At 32.2% G+C, this 16,584-nt stretch overlaps 1 protein-coding gene across 3 annotated transcripts in view; it reads left to right on the forward strand.

Annotated features, from left to right (window-relative positions):
* The window catches only part of LOC133200465 (diacylglycerol lipase-alpha-like), a 67,036-nt gene extending 52,762 nt beyond the window's left edge, over positions 1 to 14,274 (forward strand). For all 3 annotated transcript variants that reach the window (XM_061336254.1, XM_061336255.1, XM_061336256.1), the window contains 6 exons: positions 159 to 301; positions 643 to 711; positions 998 to 1,070; positions 5,480 to 5,676; positions 9,901 to 10,042; positions 11,979 to 14,274. In XM_061336254.1, the coding sequence (XP_061192238.1) occupies positions 159 to 301; positions 643 to 711; positions 998 to 1,070; positions 5,480 to 5,676; positions 9,901 to 10,042; positions 11,979 to 13,190 (1,836 nt within the window). In that variant the 3' untranslated portion in view covers positions 13,191 to 14,274. The remainder of the gene's footprint in view (positions 1 to 158; positions 302 to 642; positions 712 to 997; positions 1,071 to 5,479; positions 5,677 to 9,900; positions 10,043 to 11,978) is intronic.
* The last annotated feature ends 2,310 nt before the right edge of the window (positions 14,275 to 16,584 follow it).

A 16,584-nucleotide genomic window follows, 5' to 3' on the forward strand; every position in this document is an offset into this window, starting at 1 on the left:
AAGGTATTTGTATAATTTTGTATTTAGTTTAGATTTAATATTTATATGTCTTTTATCTTTAGCATGTCCATTTCGTTATGCATTAAGTTACTGAAACAAAAAGAATGAATATAAATTCATTTATCTTTTATATTAATCTGCTTGTAATGATATGATAGGATGATGTGGATGAAACATATGAGCTGGTATTAGTGGGACATTCACTCGGAGCGGGGACGGCCGCGATTTTAGCTATTCTTCTGAGACAGGAGTTTCCAAATCTGCATTGCTATGCCTTCTCTCCTCCTGGTGGACTTTTAAGGTAGAATATGACTTCCAAATATAACACGTTAAATTAATTTTCGCTGTAAAAGTTTTTGCTTCATTTTTGTAAAATTTGCACAATCAACATTTCTCTAATCATATTTCTTTAAGTGCACATTTAATTAACACACTTTGGTGTTAAGAGGTAAAGTTTTATTTGGTGAATCCAGAATAAGTGCTGATTTTTTTTAGGCCAAAAAATATTAACAATCAAACAAAAAAAAAAAACAACCAGTTGTTAAAGAATACCTCAGGTTCTGTGTACATTTGTTTTATAATCAGTATATAATGAATTGTACCTTCAGTTCTGGGACTTTTTATTAATCCTTTCTCTTTTAGTGAAGCTTGTGTGGAGGAAACAAAATCTTTTATTACTTCTGTAGTGGTTGGTAAGGATGTTGTACCGCGGTGAGTATAAACGAAGATTAGAAATGTGGTTTCATCTTCTTGTCATTCTGTAAATGAGAATTATTGTACTGTTAAAAAAGAGAGAATTTCAAATATGTCTATAAGAATTTGTTCCTTTTTAAATTTAATTTATCATATACACAAGTTTTATAAAACATCTGACTTTCATGGAAAATAGTTATTTTTTTAAATTATGTTACTCATGCACAAGAATTATCTGATTGCTTAATACTTATTTCTACTACATGTACCTGTAATATTAATAATATCCTATTATTTAATACAGGATTGGTTTGTCTCAGTTGGAGGTTTTGAGAGCTGATTTGATCAATGTTATCAAAAACAGTAAAGAACCTAAGGTAATATTATCTCTCTCTCTCTCTCTCTTGTATGGAAAAAAGTTTTTTTTGATAAAAAGGTTGTGGGAAAAATATCAGTTTTGTCTTAAAGTGTGCTGGAAGCACTCAAGTAGTTCATTTTTATCATGGCCTTATTTTGTGTAAGCCTATGTAAGGAATAAAATTAACATGAAATCTGGGAGTCTAGATCAATTTTTCATTAATGAGTCATGAGGTATTTTAACTGCATAAGAATTAAATGTCGTATTTCTGTCACTAATTGCATAACACACATTTCAAAAGCTTAAACGTCATTAATATTGTGCACGAATTTCGTATAATTTTCAGCAAACGTGAAATTAAAACGTTTTTACTATGTTGTTCATAGTCATTTAATTTCCAACTTGTTGAAAAGTACATGAGATTTTTTCAAAACATGCTATTGTAAACTTACACATCAAAGACTTTTTGAAACTTAATATTAATGTTTAATTTACATATTAAGTTTATATTGACTTCTTTGTACATGTCAACTTAGTATGTTTTCTTTTTTGTATTTATGATTTTCATAATTTTTTTGACCCCTTTTCGTATTAAAAATTATTACTAACCATACTTTAAGAATATGTTACAGTTTTTAATCACTCATGTTAATTAATTTTTTTCTTAAATTGGGTTAATTTTCTAAGTCTTAACTTTCATAATCGCTATTTTTCAATAGCATTTTGAGAGTAAATGTTATGAAAATAGAAACCTCTGTCAGAGCTGATGTGCTTTAATTTTATAAATGCACCGATAGAATCCTAAAGTTAAATAATTGTATAAAATGACATGAATAAAAATACGTGTGCATATAATACAATGGTATTTTGCATGGATTGTTTGGGAGGAAACCATGGTTTTTGCCGTGTCAAAAATTTTTATTAAAGTGGAAAAAATGTTATAAGGTTTGTGCCCAATCTGATATTTACAGAGTTTGCCATGGTAATTGTATTGTTTTTAGCTCACCTGAGCCGAAGGCTCAAGTGAGCTTTTCTGATCACTTTTTGTCCGTCGTCCGTCTGTCCGTCCGTCCGTCTGTCTGTCTGTCCGTCTGTAAACTTTTCACATTTTCGACTTCTTCTCAAGAACCACTGGGCCAAATTCAACCAAACTTGCCACAAAGTATCCTTGGGTGAAGGGGATTCAAGTTTGTTCAAATGAAGGGCCACGCCCCCTTTCAAGGGGAGATAATTAGGAATTAGTGAAAAAATAATGGCATCATTTAAAAATCTTCTTCTCAAGAACCACTGGGCCAGGAAAGATGAAACTTATGTGGAAACATCCTCAGGTAGTGTAGATTCAAGTTTGTTCAAATCATGACCCCTGGGGGTAGGGTGGGGCCACAATGGGGGATCAAAGTTTTACATAGAAATATATAGGAAAATATCTTTAAAAATCTTCTTCTTAAGAACAGCAAAGCCATGATTGGTCATATTTATATGAAAGCATCCTCAGGTAGTGCAGATTCAAGTTTGTTCAAATCATGACCCCCGGGGTTAGGGTGGGGCCACAATGGGGGATCAAAGTTTTACATAGAAATATATAAGAAAATGTTTTAAAAAATCTTCTTCTTAAGAACAGCAAAGCCATGATTGGTCATAATTATATGGAAGCATCCTCAGGTAGTGCAGATTCAAGTTTGTTCAAATCATGACCCTCGGGGGTAGGGTGGGGCCACAATGGGGGATCAAAGTTTTACATAGAAATATATAGGAAAATATTTTAAAAAATCTTCTTCTTAAGAACAGCAAAGCCATGATTGGTCATATTTATATGGAAGCATCCTCAGGTAGTAAAGATTCAAGTTTGTTCAAATCATGACCCCCGGGGGTACGGTGGGGCCACAATGGGGGATCAAAGTTTTACATAGAAATATATAGGAAAATATCTTTAAAAATCTTCTTCTTTAGAACAGCAAAGCCATGATTGGTCATATTTATATGAAAGCATCCTCAGGTAGTGCAGATTCAAGTTTGTTCAAATCATGACCCCTGGGGTTAGGGTGGGGCCACAATGGGGGATCAAAGTTTTACATAGAAATATATAAGAAAATATTTTAAAAAATCTTCTTCTTAAGAACAGAAAAGCCATGATTGGTCATATTTATATGGAAGCATCCTCAGGTAGTGCAGATTCAAGTTTGTTTAAATCATGACCCCTGGGGGTAGGGTGGGGCCACAATGGGGGATCAAAGTTTTACATAGAAATATATAGGAAAATATCTTTAAAAATCTTCTTCTTTAGAACAGCAAAGCCATGATTGGTCATATTTATATGAAAGCATCCTCAGGTAGTGCAGATTCAAGTTTGTTCAAATCATGACCCCTGGGGTTAGGGTGGGGCCACAATGGGGGATCAAAGTTTTACATAGAAATATATAAGAAAATATTTTAAAAAATCTTCTTCTTAAGAACAGAAAAGCCATGATTGGTCATATTTATATGGAAGCATCCTCAGGTAGTGCAGATTCAAGTTTGTTTAAATCATGACCCCTGGGGGTAGGGTGGGGCCACAATGGGGGATCAAAGTTTTACATAGAAATATATAGGAAAATATCTTTAAAAATCTTCTTCTTAAGAACAGCAAAGCCATGATTGGTCATATTTATATGGAGGCATCCTCAGGTAGTTTAGGTTCAAGTTTGTTCAAATCATGACCCCCAGGGGTAGGAAGGGGCCACAATGGGGGATCAAAATTTTACATAGAAATATATAAGAAAATATTTTAAAAAATCTTCTTCTTAAGAACAGCAAAGCCATGATTGGTCATATTTATATGGAAGGATCCTCAGGTAGTGCAGATTCAAGTTTGTTTAAATCATGACCCCCGAGGGTACGGTGGGGCCACAATGGGGGATCAAATTTTTACATAGAAATATATAGGAAAATAATTTTTAAAAATCTTCTTCTTAAGAACAGCAAAGCCATGATTGGTCATATTTATATGGAAGCATCCTCAGGTAGTGCAGATTCAAGTTTGTTTAAATCATGACCCCCGGGGGTACGGTGGGGCCACAATGGGGGATCAAAGTTTTACATAGAAATATATAGGAAAATATCTTTAAAAATCTTCTTCTTTAGAACAGCAAAGCCATGATTGGTCATATTTATATGGAAGCATCCTCAGGTAGTGCAGATTCAAGTTTGTTTAAATCATGACCCCCGGGGGTACGGTGGGGCCACAATGGGGGATCAGTTTTACATAGAAATATATAGGAAAATATCTTTAAAAATCTTCTTCTTTAGAACAGCAAAGCCATGATTGGTCATATTTATATGGAAGCATCCTCAGGTAGTGCAGATTCAAGTTTGTTCAAATCATGACCCCAGGGGGTAGGGTGGGGCCACAATTGGGGATCAAAGTTTTACATAGAATTATATAAGAAAATATCTTTAAAAATCTTCTTCTTAAGAACAGAAAAGCCATGATTGGTCATATTTATATGGAAGCATCCTCAGGTAGTTTAGGCTCAAGTTTTTTCAAATCATGACCCCCGGGGTTAGGGTGGGGCCACAATGGGGGATCAAATTTTTACATAGAAATATAAAGGATAATATTTTAAAAAATCTTCTTCTTAAGAACAGCATAACCATGATTGGTCATATTTATATGGAAGCATCCTCAGGTAGTGCAGATTCAAGTTTGTTTAAATCATGACCCCTGGGGGTAGGGTGGGGCCACAGTGGTGGATCAAAGTTTTACATAGAAATATACAGGAAAAAATCTTTTTCTCAAGAAAAGAAAAGCCATGATTAGTAAAATTGATATGGAGGCATCCTTGGGTAGTGTAGAATGAAATTTGTTCAAATGAGAGACCCCGGGGGTAGGGTGGGGCCACAATGGGGGATCAAATTTTTACAAATGAATATATGGGAAAAAATCTTCTGCTCAGGAACAGCAATGCCATTTGTTATATTGATATGAAAGCATCATCAGGTAGTTTAAAATTCAAATCCCTCCCCTCTCCCCCATTAACTTTTCAATTCTAAACTGATTTTTGCTTCTTTTTTTTCCCCTAGCTAATGTGCTCAGGTGAGCAATGTGGCCCATGGGCCTCTTGTTTAAGCCTTAATTTTTAACAATTAAGGATCAAGGATCGAATATTAGTATCCAATCCCAAATTACATATTAGGGAGATAGATGGATGGATAGATAGATCCACATTACAGGCCATAAAAAAGACTTCAATTCACCACCTGTGTTAGCAACGTTGCTCTCAGGATTTTAGTGTGTTTTGCATCTGGTTGGCTTTAAGTTATTTCTACCATATACAGACATTCTAAAATGAATAGCCTTTAAAGCCCGTGTAATTTAAAAAATTCTGATGATTTATTGAATAGGTTTTTACGTTGAAGTTTTTACAGGATATGCTATGAACTTTGTTTTAGTGGAAAATCATAGCTCGAGGAGTATGTTGTGGGAATGCAGAGGCACGCAAAATGAATTTGGATGAAGTCCGGATTGAAATGGAGCGTGACATTAGGGCTCACCCCTCTGATGAGGACATAGCTCTATCCGCCCACACCCCTTTGTATCCTCCGGGAAAAATTATACATATCGTCAGAAGCCATCCGTCAGGAAAGCGGTAGGTTGTTTCTGTACTGACTTTGAACGTCGTAGTTTTTTCATTTAATGTTTTAAAGGTAGATTGATATTTGTAGTATGATTAAAATGTAATAGAATTTTTCTCGGATTTCAATGTGTTAAATTTTGTTCGGAATTCACTTTTTTTTTTTTTATAAATATTAATAGGAATCTTTTTTTAATTTGTAAATGGGTGTGAATGTAGTGTAATTTTCATCACTCGTGACTTATGGATTTTGATTAGCAATATACGTATCAACAAATTTGTGGTATTTAGATGTTCAGGGATCAAAATTAATACGACATATAAGATATAAGAGGAGCTTAGGAACCCCCCCCCCCCCCCCAAGAAAAAAAAACAAACAGAACAAAAAACAATAACAAACTGGGCCAAGATGTCGGAAAATTATTTAGATATCCAAGGATACAAGATACGTACAAAGTATATGCATTTAGACCCCAAAATTAGGCCAAGATATAGAAAAATAAATTGTCTCTTACCCCAAGAAAGTTATTTTGTGTTTTAAAGATGTGAAGAAAACAACAATTCAAAATTTAGCGTAAGTTGTTTTATATATATATATATATATATATATATATATATATATATATATATATATATATATATATAGACCACTACGTCTGACCAATACAGGTAACTGAGCTTGAGAAATTTTTTAAATATACAATGTAAGATGGTCAGATAAAATGCAAATTTGCTCAAGATTTAAGGATAAATGAATAGAATAAATCAGAGCTATTTGAAGAGTAAAGTCAATGAATAAAAAGTCACCTTGCCAAATGATGACAGAGAAAAATTGGGAGTAATTTGTCGGCAAAAAACGGGAATTTTTTTTTTATGTTTGTGATACAACGATAGCTTATTATACGAAAATAAATGAAATTATTCACTGAGAAAGTATGTACAAATATTTTTGATACATCAGTGAACGTTTAAGCACTATATAAAGTTTACATATTTAAATAAATGATATATAAGGAATAACAGGACGAAATATTTTCGAAGACGTTTGTATCTTTTTAAAAACAAAATTAAGTTAACTTTTCATCAGATTTACACCTATTAAAAATGCCAGATTTTAATTGAAAAAAAAATGCAGTGAAAGTTTTTAAAGAAATGTTTTAGTGGTGTATTTTTTTTTTAAATTTTGGTAATTTAACACTTACTCAAAAGATAAGGACAACCGAATTTGATATGAAAATGAAACAAAATATATCTGAAATCTTTGAAGGAATAGGGAGATCAATGTGCTTACTCATCAAACTTTCTCTAATATGTGTTTTATACGTTACATCGATATCTCCATATGTGTTCGAAAAAATGCAGTTTTCAATTGCATTCACATGCGTGTTCGTTTGAGCTTAAGGAAGCTCTAAACACTGCACACTAAAGAGTTATATTTGAAGGGTAGTTTTATTGAGCTAGAGTGATCTGCCCTTTGAAGGAAAATAGAATAAATGGGAATCTACAGGTAATGACACAATTTTTTATGAATTAAAGTATTCGTAATGTTATGTTAGTCCAAGATTAAGTAATTGAATACATCATTTCCATTAATTTTTCCGATGCAAGTAAACAGCAGTGATTTTGTTCACAAATAGTTCATTGTCTTTGAACATTTTTTCTGCAGAAATAAGGCAGGTACCCTATGTTGAAAATTAATTAGATACACCGAACTTGTGCACCTTTATATGATATATTTTTCTCAAAGTCCAAAAAGCATTTTTCATATGTGTTTAGAGCTTCCTTAACTGATAGAAAAAGAATTTAATAAGTTTTGTGCATTCATGCCACGTCGGAAACTATCTGATACAGAACGCTGGAAAGCCTTTGTAATGATAAGAACTTGATTGACGTATAGAAGGGTTGGCGAAAGCTTTAGTACTTTGGTACAGAGGTGGAGACAATTTGTAGATGTGGAAGAGAGTTAAAGAACTGGAAGACCCTGAAAAACTTCGGAGAGGGATGATAGATTTCTAGAAAGACTAGCTCAACAGAGTCATTTTGACTCTGCAAACACATTGAGAAGCAAGTGGAACTACAAAGCTGGCATCAGCAGAAGCACAGTAAACAGGAGGCTAAACATGTAAGCCAATAAAACGTCCACTCTAATCCCTAAGGCACAAAGAAGCAAGATTGCTGCGGGCATGACAACATAGGAGGTGGAATATTCGCTCATGGCAAAGAGAAGGTGCAGATCTATAGTTCGCCACCCATTGAAAGAATTGTATATTTATTGAAGATTATTAAATATATGGAGAAATAAATCGAGCTACAGTGCACTTTTCGTGAACAGTTGATATACACTTTTTCAATAGGTCCTCCATCCCAATTTTATCAGACCAACGAGCTACAGACCTGCAGCTAGGCAAAGAATGCACTGATCAGATGAAAGCCGATTCTTGCTACATCCGGTAAACACCAGGAAAATGGTTTGGAGACATCCAAATTCTGCATAAAAATAGCAATAAAAGCTTCGTGGAGGCGGTTTAACAGTTTGAGGATGCTTTTCTTTGCGTTATAACTGGAACTGCACAATCTTGATTTGCACCTTGGCTGCACAAATGTACAAGGATAACATTTTAAGGCCATGAGGTGTGCTTCGTTTTGATGATTATTTATTAGCAGGGTGATCTGTACTGATGAATTACAATGCTACAGTAAAACACGCTTAATGAACTGATACTCACAGCGAAGTGTTTTTTCATTCCCTGTGGCTTTAAAATATACTGTTAACTTAACAGATATAAGGAAATACGTTTATAACGAAGCCAAATCGTCTGCCTCTGGCACTTCGTTATCAGCGTGCTTTAATGTAGACCTCATCGGACTCGAATAGCGAGGCCTTTGAAACTTTTCCCAGGCTCACCATTTCCCCATACATGAACCCAGTTGAACAGGTGTCACACCGGGTGTGTGATTATCTTGGTCATAGAATTAATGAAAGGATCCCGCTTTCATTAAGGGATGATGTCAGTTCCATAAATGACTTGTCCACTGCATGAGAAGGCGTGTGAAAAAATGAGACTCTCGTGGTGGATGTACACAGTTTTAAAAATCTGTGCTTACAAATGTTGAAAACTGATGACTCTTTGAACGTCAATCAAATTTAACATGCTTATTGCTTGCAACTCTTCTCATAAGAAATTATTGTGAACTCTATACATTTTTGGTCATTTAATTTATTATATTTTTGGAAAAATCATCAACGGCAAAGATAAATAAATTAACAGATGATTTCGAAACTTACATACTCTAAGGAGAGAGAGGGTTTAGATCTACTTAGATTTATAAGCAAACATTTCATAATAAATTGGAATTGTCTGAGAGAATGAGATGCTAAAGAATTATTAGAGAATTAACTGTTGGTTAAAAGTATAAAAATAACCAGAAGTAGATCAGATATATAACAATATATTTATTCATGACAACCTTAATTATATAAATGCGGTTTTGAACCGAAATTAGGTGTCATATTTCCCTTCTTTTGATGAGGTAAGTTTTATTTAGATGCATATGCAAATTCATGCCAGGTGTCATAATTGTATTACCCATAGATTATATTGATATATTTACGATCTGGAGAACAACTTACACTTTTTTCTTTTGTTTTTATATCGTAGAAGGACGTTTTTTCATAAATGAAAAAGAAATCTAAGATGTCATTTGCATGGAATTTTTTTTTTTTTGAAATATTGCTAACGTTTTGACATTTTTGTTACGTAAAAACATTTAAAATTTATTTTTGTTATTTTTACTTTCGTAATAACACAGGAATGCGGTGACTTTGCTTTTTTAGGGGTTCAATAAAAAAAAAAACAACTTAGAATTTAGTTTACCTTTATAATCATTTTTGCATCCTTTTAATCAGAAAGTGTAAAATTCACAAATTTATTATAAAGGGATGTAGGAATCACACTATAAAAAGATATTAATATCGTATTGGGACAAAAATTTACATATATTATTTGATCTTTTATTGATGAGGAAATCTTATAAAGTATTTTCATTTAACCTAGAAATTGTTGTACAAATATAAAAATCATTTAATTCAGAGATATATGTTTCAACGTAAAGCGGTAATAAAGATCCATGGATCTCAAATCTATTGTAGGAAGTACCTAATATAGTGCTAATCAAAATACAAAGTTGTATCACTTTGAATATTTATAACATAATTTTGAGCTCTCTGTGCATATTTAGGAAGTCGTTCCGCTGCTGTCAGCCACATCAGCCTGTTTATCAGGCTATCTGGGCCAGTAATCATGCATTTGATGAAGTACTCGTTTCTCCATCCATGATCAATGACCACATGCCTGATTACGTTCTAGAGGCGTTAGAAAAGGTTAGTTTAACTTTTCTGTTACCTCCGGTATAAACAAGATATCATAGGAGATAATTAATTAATTACTATGATTGCAGAAGATAAAGACATGCACAAAGTCGAACTATTGCTAGTAGAGATGCAGTAGCTTGATATTTGTCTTGGGCATTGGTACAAAGTGATCCAGTTTTAATTCAAATACTCCAGGATTTTCTTTCATGATTGTGAAAGTGATGGTATTAAACTTTTATACAAGTTAATAATACCTACAGGGAAATTTAAAAAAAAGAGATTTCATTGAAAAAGCATTGATCTGAAATGAAAGATATTAACTATGTTTCTCTTAAATATGTACCTACCTTGGATTCCAAAAAATCTCTTGTTGCGATTTATTATGTCTCAAGAAGTAAACATGAATTTTGTATATTTCCTTAAAAATAGAAAAATAAGTTTATTTAAAAATGTGGCATCCCAATGCTTTACCAAGAGTCCGTATGTGACAGTTGTCATGATTGATTATGTGTTCTCAGTAAGCAATTTGATAAACTCTTTTCATTTGATTTCCAAGGTTAAAAAATTAATTTAAAAAAAATGGTGTGTTACCTGAAACGGTCATAATGACCATCGTATAATTCTTGTATTTCCTCAAGTCAACGGCCAAAGGCTTATATATTAAATGAATCGTTCTTTAAATCTAGTTTCATCCTTTATATATATTCGTTATTTATTTTGGACGTTTTTTTAATTCATTTACATGTATATCCCAATGGTCATCTTTATTACTTTTTAAATACACAACCTATCTTAGATTTTAAGGATCAGATTTTGCAAGATTAATACACAAGGTTAATTAAAATGCAAAAATGTTAATCTTTGTACCGGATGACATATACCAAAATTTCATAAATATCTTAGTACAAGCTTTTATATTGATCTCATTTCATCAAGGATGATTTTATGTCATTTGGTGCAGTGTAGAAATAACATTATGTTCCAGGTGTTTCAAAACAGGTGCAAGGAATAAAAATGTACATTTTAAATGTAATTAATTTCTAAAAAGAATTGTCACTTACTACTTCTTCAAAAAAGTCAGATAAAGGCAGCGACATTGAAAGCATGATTTATAAAAGATTTTTAGGCATTAATTTTAGTTTTCCTTAGAATCGCCTTCTTCCTTGTATTCCAGTGTTCTAAAGCAGAGACATAACTGAAACTCGGAACCCTTTGAAAGCTCGCGAATGTTCACTTGTAAAAAACGTTTAATCTGCTAAAGTCACACGACTCTTTAAAATTTTCAGGGATAACAAAAGTAAAAACTTTTGATTGATATCAACAAATTATTCAGAATATTATATTTTCATAAGTTTCTTTTTTGTGAATAAAATGACAAAAATGAATCTGGAAAAAAGTAAAAGGTGACCTGTGGAGCGTCATACCCGAGATTTAAAAAACTTCATTGACCATTAGCCTAGTGTGCTATTGTACAACAATGTATAGGCTTAAAACTTTACAAAGCTCAAATCGCCTGCATTTTACTACAGTAAACCAAGTGACCCTCTGGTGTTATATGGAATAACCTAATCACGACATGGTGACAGCAGCCATTATTTTAGTGCTTTAAGTAGAACAGAAGTAAAGTTCTTGTTGTCGTGAATGATGCAGGATAACGTCCTCGGTCTCGAAATGTTGTTTGAAACAACGCCTCGGCTTTCTTTATTTCAAAGCAACATTTTTCGACCTCTGGTTATTCTGCAACATTCACGAAAGCGCTAAAATTATTTCTTAAATATAAAAGCAGTAAATAAGTTATTTCAAAAATATTGCTTGAACCGGCACTTGTTTTAGCAAATAAACCTGTTAATGACTCTCAATTGTATTTGTCTAAGGTAAAAAGGTAGTAAAAAGAATCACATAACTTCATAAAAACGAACATTTTTAAATTTTATTTAATTTACAGGTGTTAGTAAATGTTGCTCCTCCAAAACCAGAAAGGATTTTGTCAGAGGAAGAAAGACAAGCATTCTTAGATGAGAGATCGCCATCAGGAAATACATTAAAAGCTGAAACCAAAGATGAACAAAACGTTAATACGGAAGTAGAAACTCTCCCAAGGTTTCTCTACGAAAAGACGGACGAGGAACCCACAATAACTGTAGGTCCAGATGGACAACTTGTTGTGTATAGCTCCAAGAAAAAGCCAAAGTTATTGATGGATTTAAACAGTGATGAACCAGTGGAAGCTCCATTAGCTAGTCCAGATACTTTGTCAGAGAGGTCAAGTGTGTTAAATTCTTTGAGTCAGACAAGTGAATTGGACAAAGGAAAAGAAAATTGTAGAATGACCCTGCAGAGTCCCCCTGCTCTTGAAACAATTAAACAGTCCCCTGAATTAAGAAAGCATGAATTTGTTAACAAAAGTAGTTCTAGCTGTGAGTCTCAGTGTAAACAGTGTAATGGCAATGTTGTAAAAACGTGTGCTGTTGTAGAATCAAATCCGCTTTTTAACAAGGAATGCTCAGATGGACATCCAGAAAGTACACCCCCTCCTCCCAAATTAAACGAAAAAGAGAACACAGCTCTATTATTAGTGAGTAGCTCTGAACGTCATTCTCCAGAGGAAACATTACAAGCAGAGTACGAAGATCCAAATTATTACTATACTGCTGCAGGAATTGGATATCCACACGGTTCAGGTGCTTACCATCCCCCTTTAGTAGTAACCAATTTAACCAGTAGTGATGGTGGTTCAGCAGCTACTCCTTTCAAATCCAAAAGCGATGTTGGATGTGTAAACTCCCCCATGCATCGCATAAAATCTACTTGTCAATATCAAGAAACGGGTGATAATTCTGAAGAAACCTTGAAAACCTCTCAGTCTGAATCTCACCTACAAACCCTTTCTGAAAAATACAGAATGAAACGTTCTCAAGAGCAGGGTGACATCGCACATTTACAAGACAGTGCTAAGGTCTACCATTCTTCGAATATGCTGCCTATTCGTGAATCGCTTGATTCCATCGGGGAAGATGAGGACTCTCAACTTTTGCGCGCCACATCCACAGAAGGAATAAGTGTATTTACGTCCCCATCAACTGATTCAGAAAAACCTTTGTCTTCTGCGCAGTCTGATGATGTTTTTGATCTACCATTGGAAGAAAGTGATGTTTAATTTTATCCAATTTTGTTTACTCTTTTTAAATTGTTTTTTATCACTGTGGTAACTATTTTGAAGGTTGAAAATTTGAATATGTGTTGTGAAGAAGTCATAAAGATTTTGTACTTTTAGAAACAGAAATCTGATAACTGGACCACTTCTAAAATAAAAACAAATCAATTTTGAATAATAAATATAGAGAAAGTTTATCACAGATCTAAATGTATGTACATAAGAAGAGATCTAGTAGTTAAACATTAAGATGAAAAAAAGCAACAGTTACTCCGACTAGTGGGCGGTCAATTGTACTTAAAAAGCGTAGGGTGTGGGATAGTGCTAAGTAATGTTTTCTTTGGTCACTTCAGTATCAGTAAATATCGGTTTTATTTAGTTCCACTAGTCCACTCGTTAACACAGAAGATAGCAAGACCATAAAGAGATGGATATAGTGTGAAAATATGGATAGCAATTAAGTGCATTAAAGAGTTTTGTTTATTCCATACTGAGCAGTTTTTGATTTAAAATTTTGTTCAATAAACTAGTTTTGTAAATTTGAAATAAAAAATTATTGTTAATGAGAATAACTATTACTTAGCAAAATTTCCTTTATTATGTCCATTAACAATTAAAAGAAAAGTCTACTTACTGAAAATATGTTGAATAACAAGACAGTATTAATTGCCATACCGTAGTGTATAGTTCTTAATTGCAATAACAGGTAATTTTTTACCACAAATAATGACACATCTGATTTAGTTCGATGCTATGACTTAAGATATTTTTTTCTGTCTGCATGTATGAAACTTCAAAATATTTTATTTTTAACGGGTTATTTGATTTTTAAAACGTGCGTACTTATTTTACAACTATATTTATTTAGGTGCCATTTACGACATATGAAAATAGTGCAATATCATATTTAATATTTCATATTATTTGTATTTGATATTATTTTACTTTCTAGTTTATGTATAGAGAGGCTTTTCCCCCTCTCATCATATTTTGTTGTTGAAAGTCATGCTCTTTAATATATTTTGAATTCCTTTAAATTTTTCTTCTTCATTATCTTCCAAATGCTTTAATTAAAGAGAATCTTAAATGTGTTGTTATGTTTTTGAAAATTGTGGCAAATGATGTCAATGCATAACTGATATTAAAAAAGGACAAAGGGATTAAGTGAAGGTGTTTTGCAAAAATCTGTGGATGCATACAATTTTTCAGATGTCATTATCGTAAAGATGCATTGAGATCTCTGTGAACTCAAGTTATGCGTTAAAGCAATCATAAATGTAGATTGATAAAGTAAAGCAAATTATTCACTTTATATCATTTGCAAAGGTAGAGTGAAATGAATTCATAATTCTTGAAATTTGAGAAAAAAGAATTCTGAAAATAAGACTTGTATATGAATTAGTAATTATGAAAGGAATCTACAGGTACATATAATTTATGCATTTCAAAAATGTTTTCCTTAATTTTGAAAGATACTTTTTAAACATAATTTGAAAAAAAAACTTAATGTAAATATTCAAAGTCTATTCTCAGTATATCTTTTGTAATAAATCAAAAACTTTGTACAGAGAATAGTATTTCAGAGAAAATAAAATTGATGACAATGTTTTGGGACCACTTTATCCAATTAATAGTTAAATAATTTTGCTGAAGGGGAAAACTACAATGTGTTCCACAATTGATATTTAAGAATTCTTTATTATTAGCTATAACAATGCATAAAGACCAGAGGAGTTTATTCAGTTGTAAGTTGTCCATTGTCTGACTGTTCTGGTTTAAGGTCTGACGACACGTTCCTCAGATATCTAATTTGTTTCTGTTTGTACTGTTTCAAAAACTATTGATAATTGCCATTCTCTAGTGAATTCTAAATTGTTTTGAAAAAGTCTTTATTGATAAGTACACCAAAAATTGTGATTTTGGCAAACTCAAGCTATTTCTTATAGGATTATATAAGAAACGCCAACCTCTGGTATCTTGCCAAAATGGCTGGCAAGGCACCTCAATTTTTGTGAGGAAACTTGTTAAAGTAGCAATACTTCAATGACATATTCTTGGGGGAAAATTATGTATTTTTTAGGAACCTGTCGTCTGACCTTAAACAATGATATATATATATATATATATATATATATATATATATATATATATATATATATATATATATATATAATGTAATACTCGTCCTTAATTTTTATATTCAATTTGAAAAAAAAATTGATAGGTACATGTAGGTTTACCACACTAACATACCTAATTGGTTTTCAAATTTGACAAATGGTATTGCCATGGTTACTGTGTATAGAAACTTCTGTGAAAATTTAAAAAAAAAACTTTCGCCTACTGTTTTGGTTCGAAATCATTAAAACCTTATACACACATGATACACACTAGTCTATTCTAAAGATGCATAATTTTCGATATCGACTAACAGGTTTGTATTGGCATGCTTACTGGAAATAACATCTTTCAAAATGCTGCTCTTAATATATTTTTGTACAATTTTTGCAATTTCAATAAAATATCGTACATAAATAGATTACACTAAGATAAATAGTTAATTTTAATGAACGGTGTTGTCGTTATTACTAAGAGGATTTTAGTTCCTAGCGTTCAATTTTTAAATCAGAAACCTTAATTCGACGATTTGTAAAGTGTATTTGAAAGTATTTTTGTAATTGTCTTTTCAGAAGAATGATTTCCTTTTGAAAAATTTCCTTTTACACAAAGCAAATATGGATTTCTTATCTAAAGATTTGAACATGCACAGTATACAAAATGATACGAAGAATGGAAGATATATATATACATTGATCTTGCCGCGATGGTTAAATAATTATGTACGTTAAGAAAAATTGTATATATTTTAAGCAAAATGAATTTATCAGAATTATATCCTTTGCGTCTGATACGAATGTTTTTCAAACACTTATCTAGAAAATGAAAATACGAGTATATGTTAAATGTAAATATTAAGATATTGATTTTCTTTCATTGCATGCTTTAATGCATTTTTTTTAAATTGTGAACTAAAAATGAAATATATTCATTGCTTTGAAGTTTATATCAGATTTCATTTTAATAACAACAACAACAACAACAACAAAAAAAAAAAAAAAAAAAAAAAAAAACATATATAAGCAAATTTAGCGATTTGTTTTGTGCGTGTGAACTTTTTTGAATAGTTGTTTACGTGTGCATTATTTCAGAAAGGGATTTTTTACGACAGTATAAAAGCGTGTAAAGGTAACGGTAAAAAAAAGGGTAACTCAACAAACATGAAAAATGAAGAGTTAAAAGAAAAACCCAATCATTCAATCAAAATTAACACAAAAATATTACTTCCTGCACATTAATTAAATTTTTGACCTTTTAATACGCCTTTTTATATTTTATA

Source organism: Saccostrea echinata, unplaced genomic scaffold (assembly GCF_033153115.1).
Source record: "Saccostrea echinata isolate AGI-Se365-2 ecotype Australia unplaced genomic scaffold, CSIRO_AGI_Sech_v1 ptg000040l, whole genome shotgun sequence".
Lineage (NCBI taxonomy): Eukaryota > Metazoa > Mollusca > Bivalvia > Ostreida > Ostreidae > Saccostrea > Saccostrea echinata.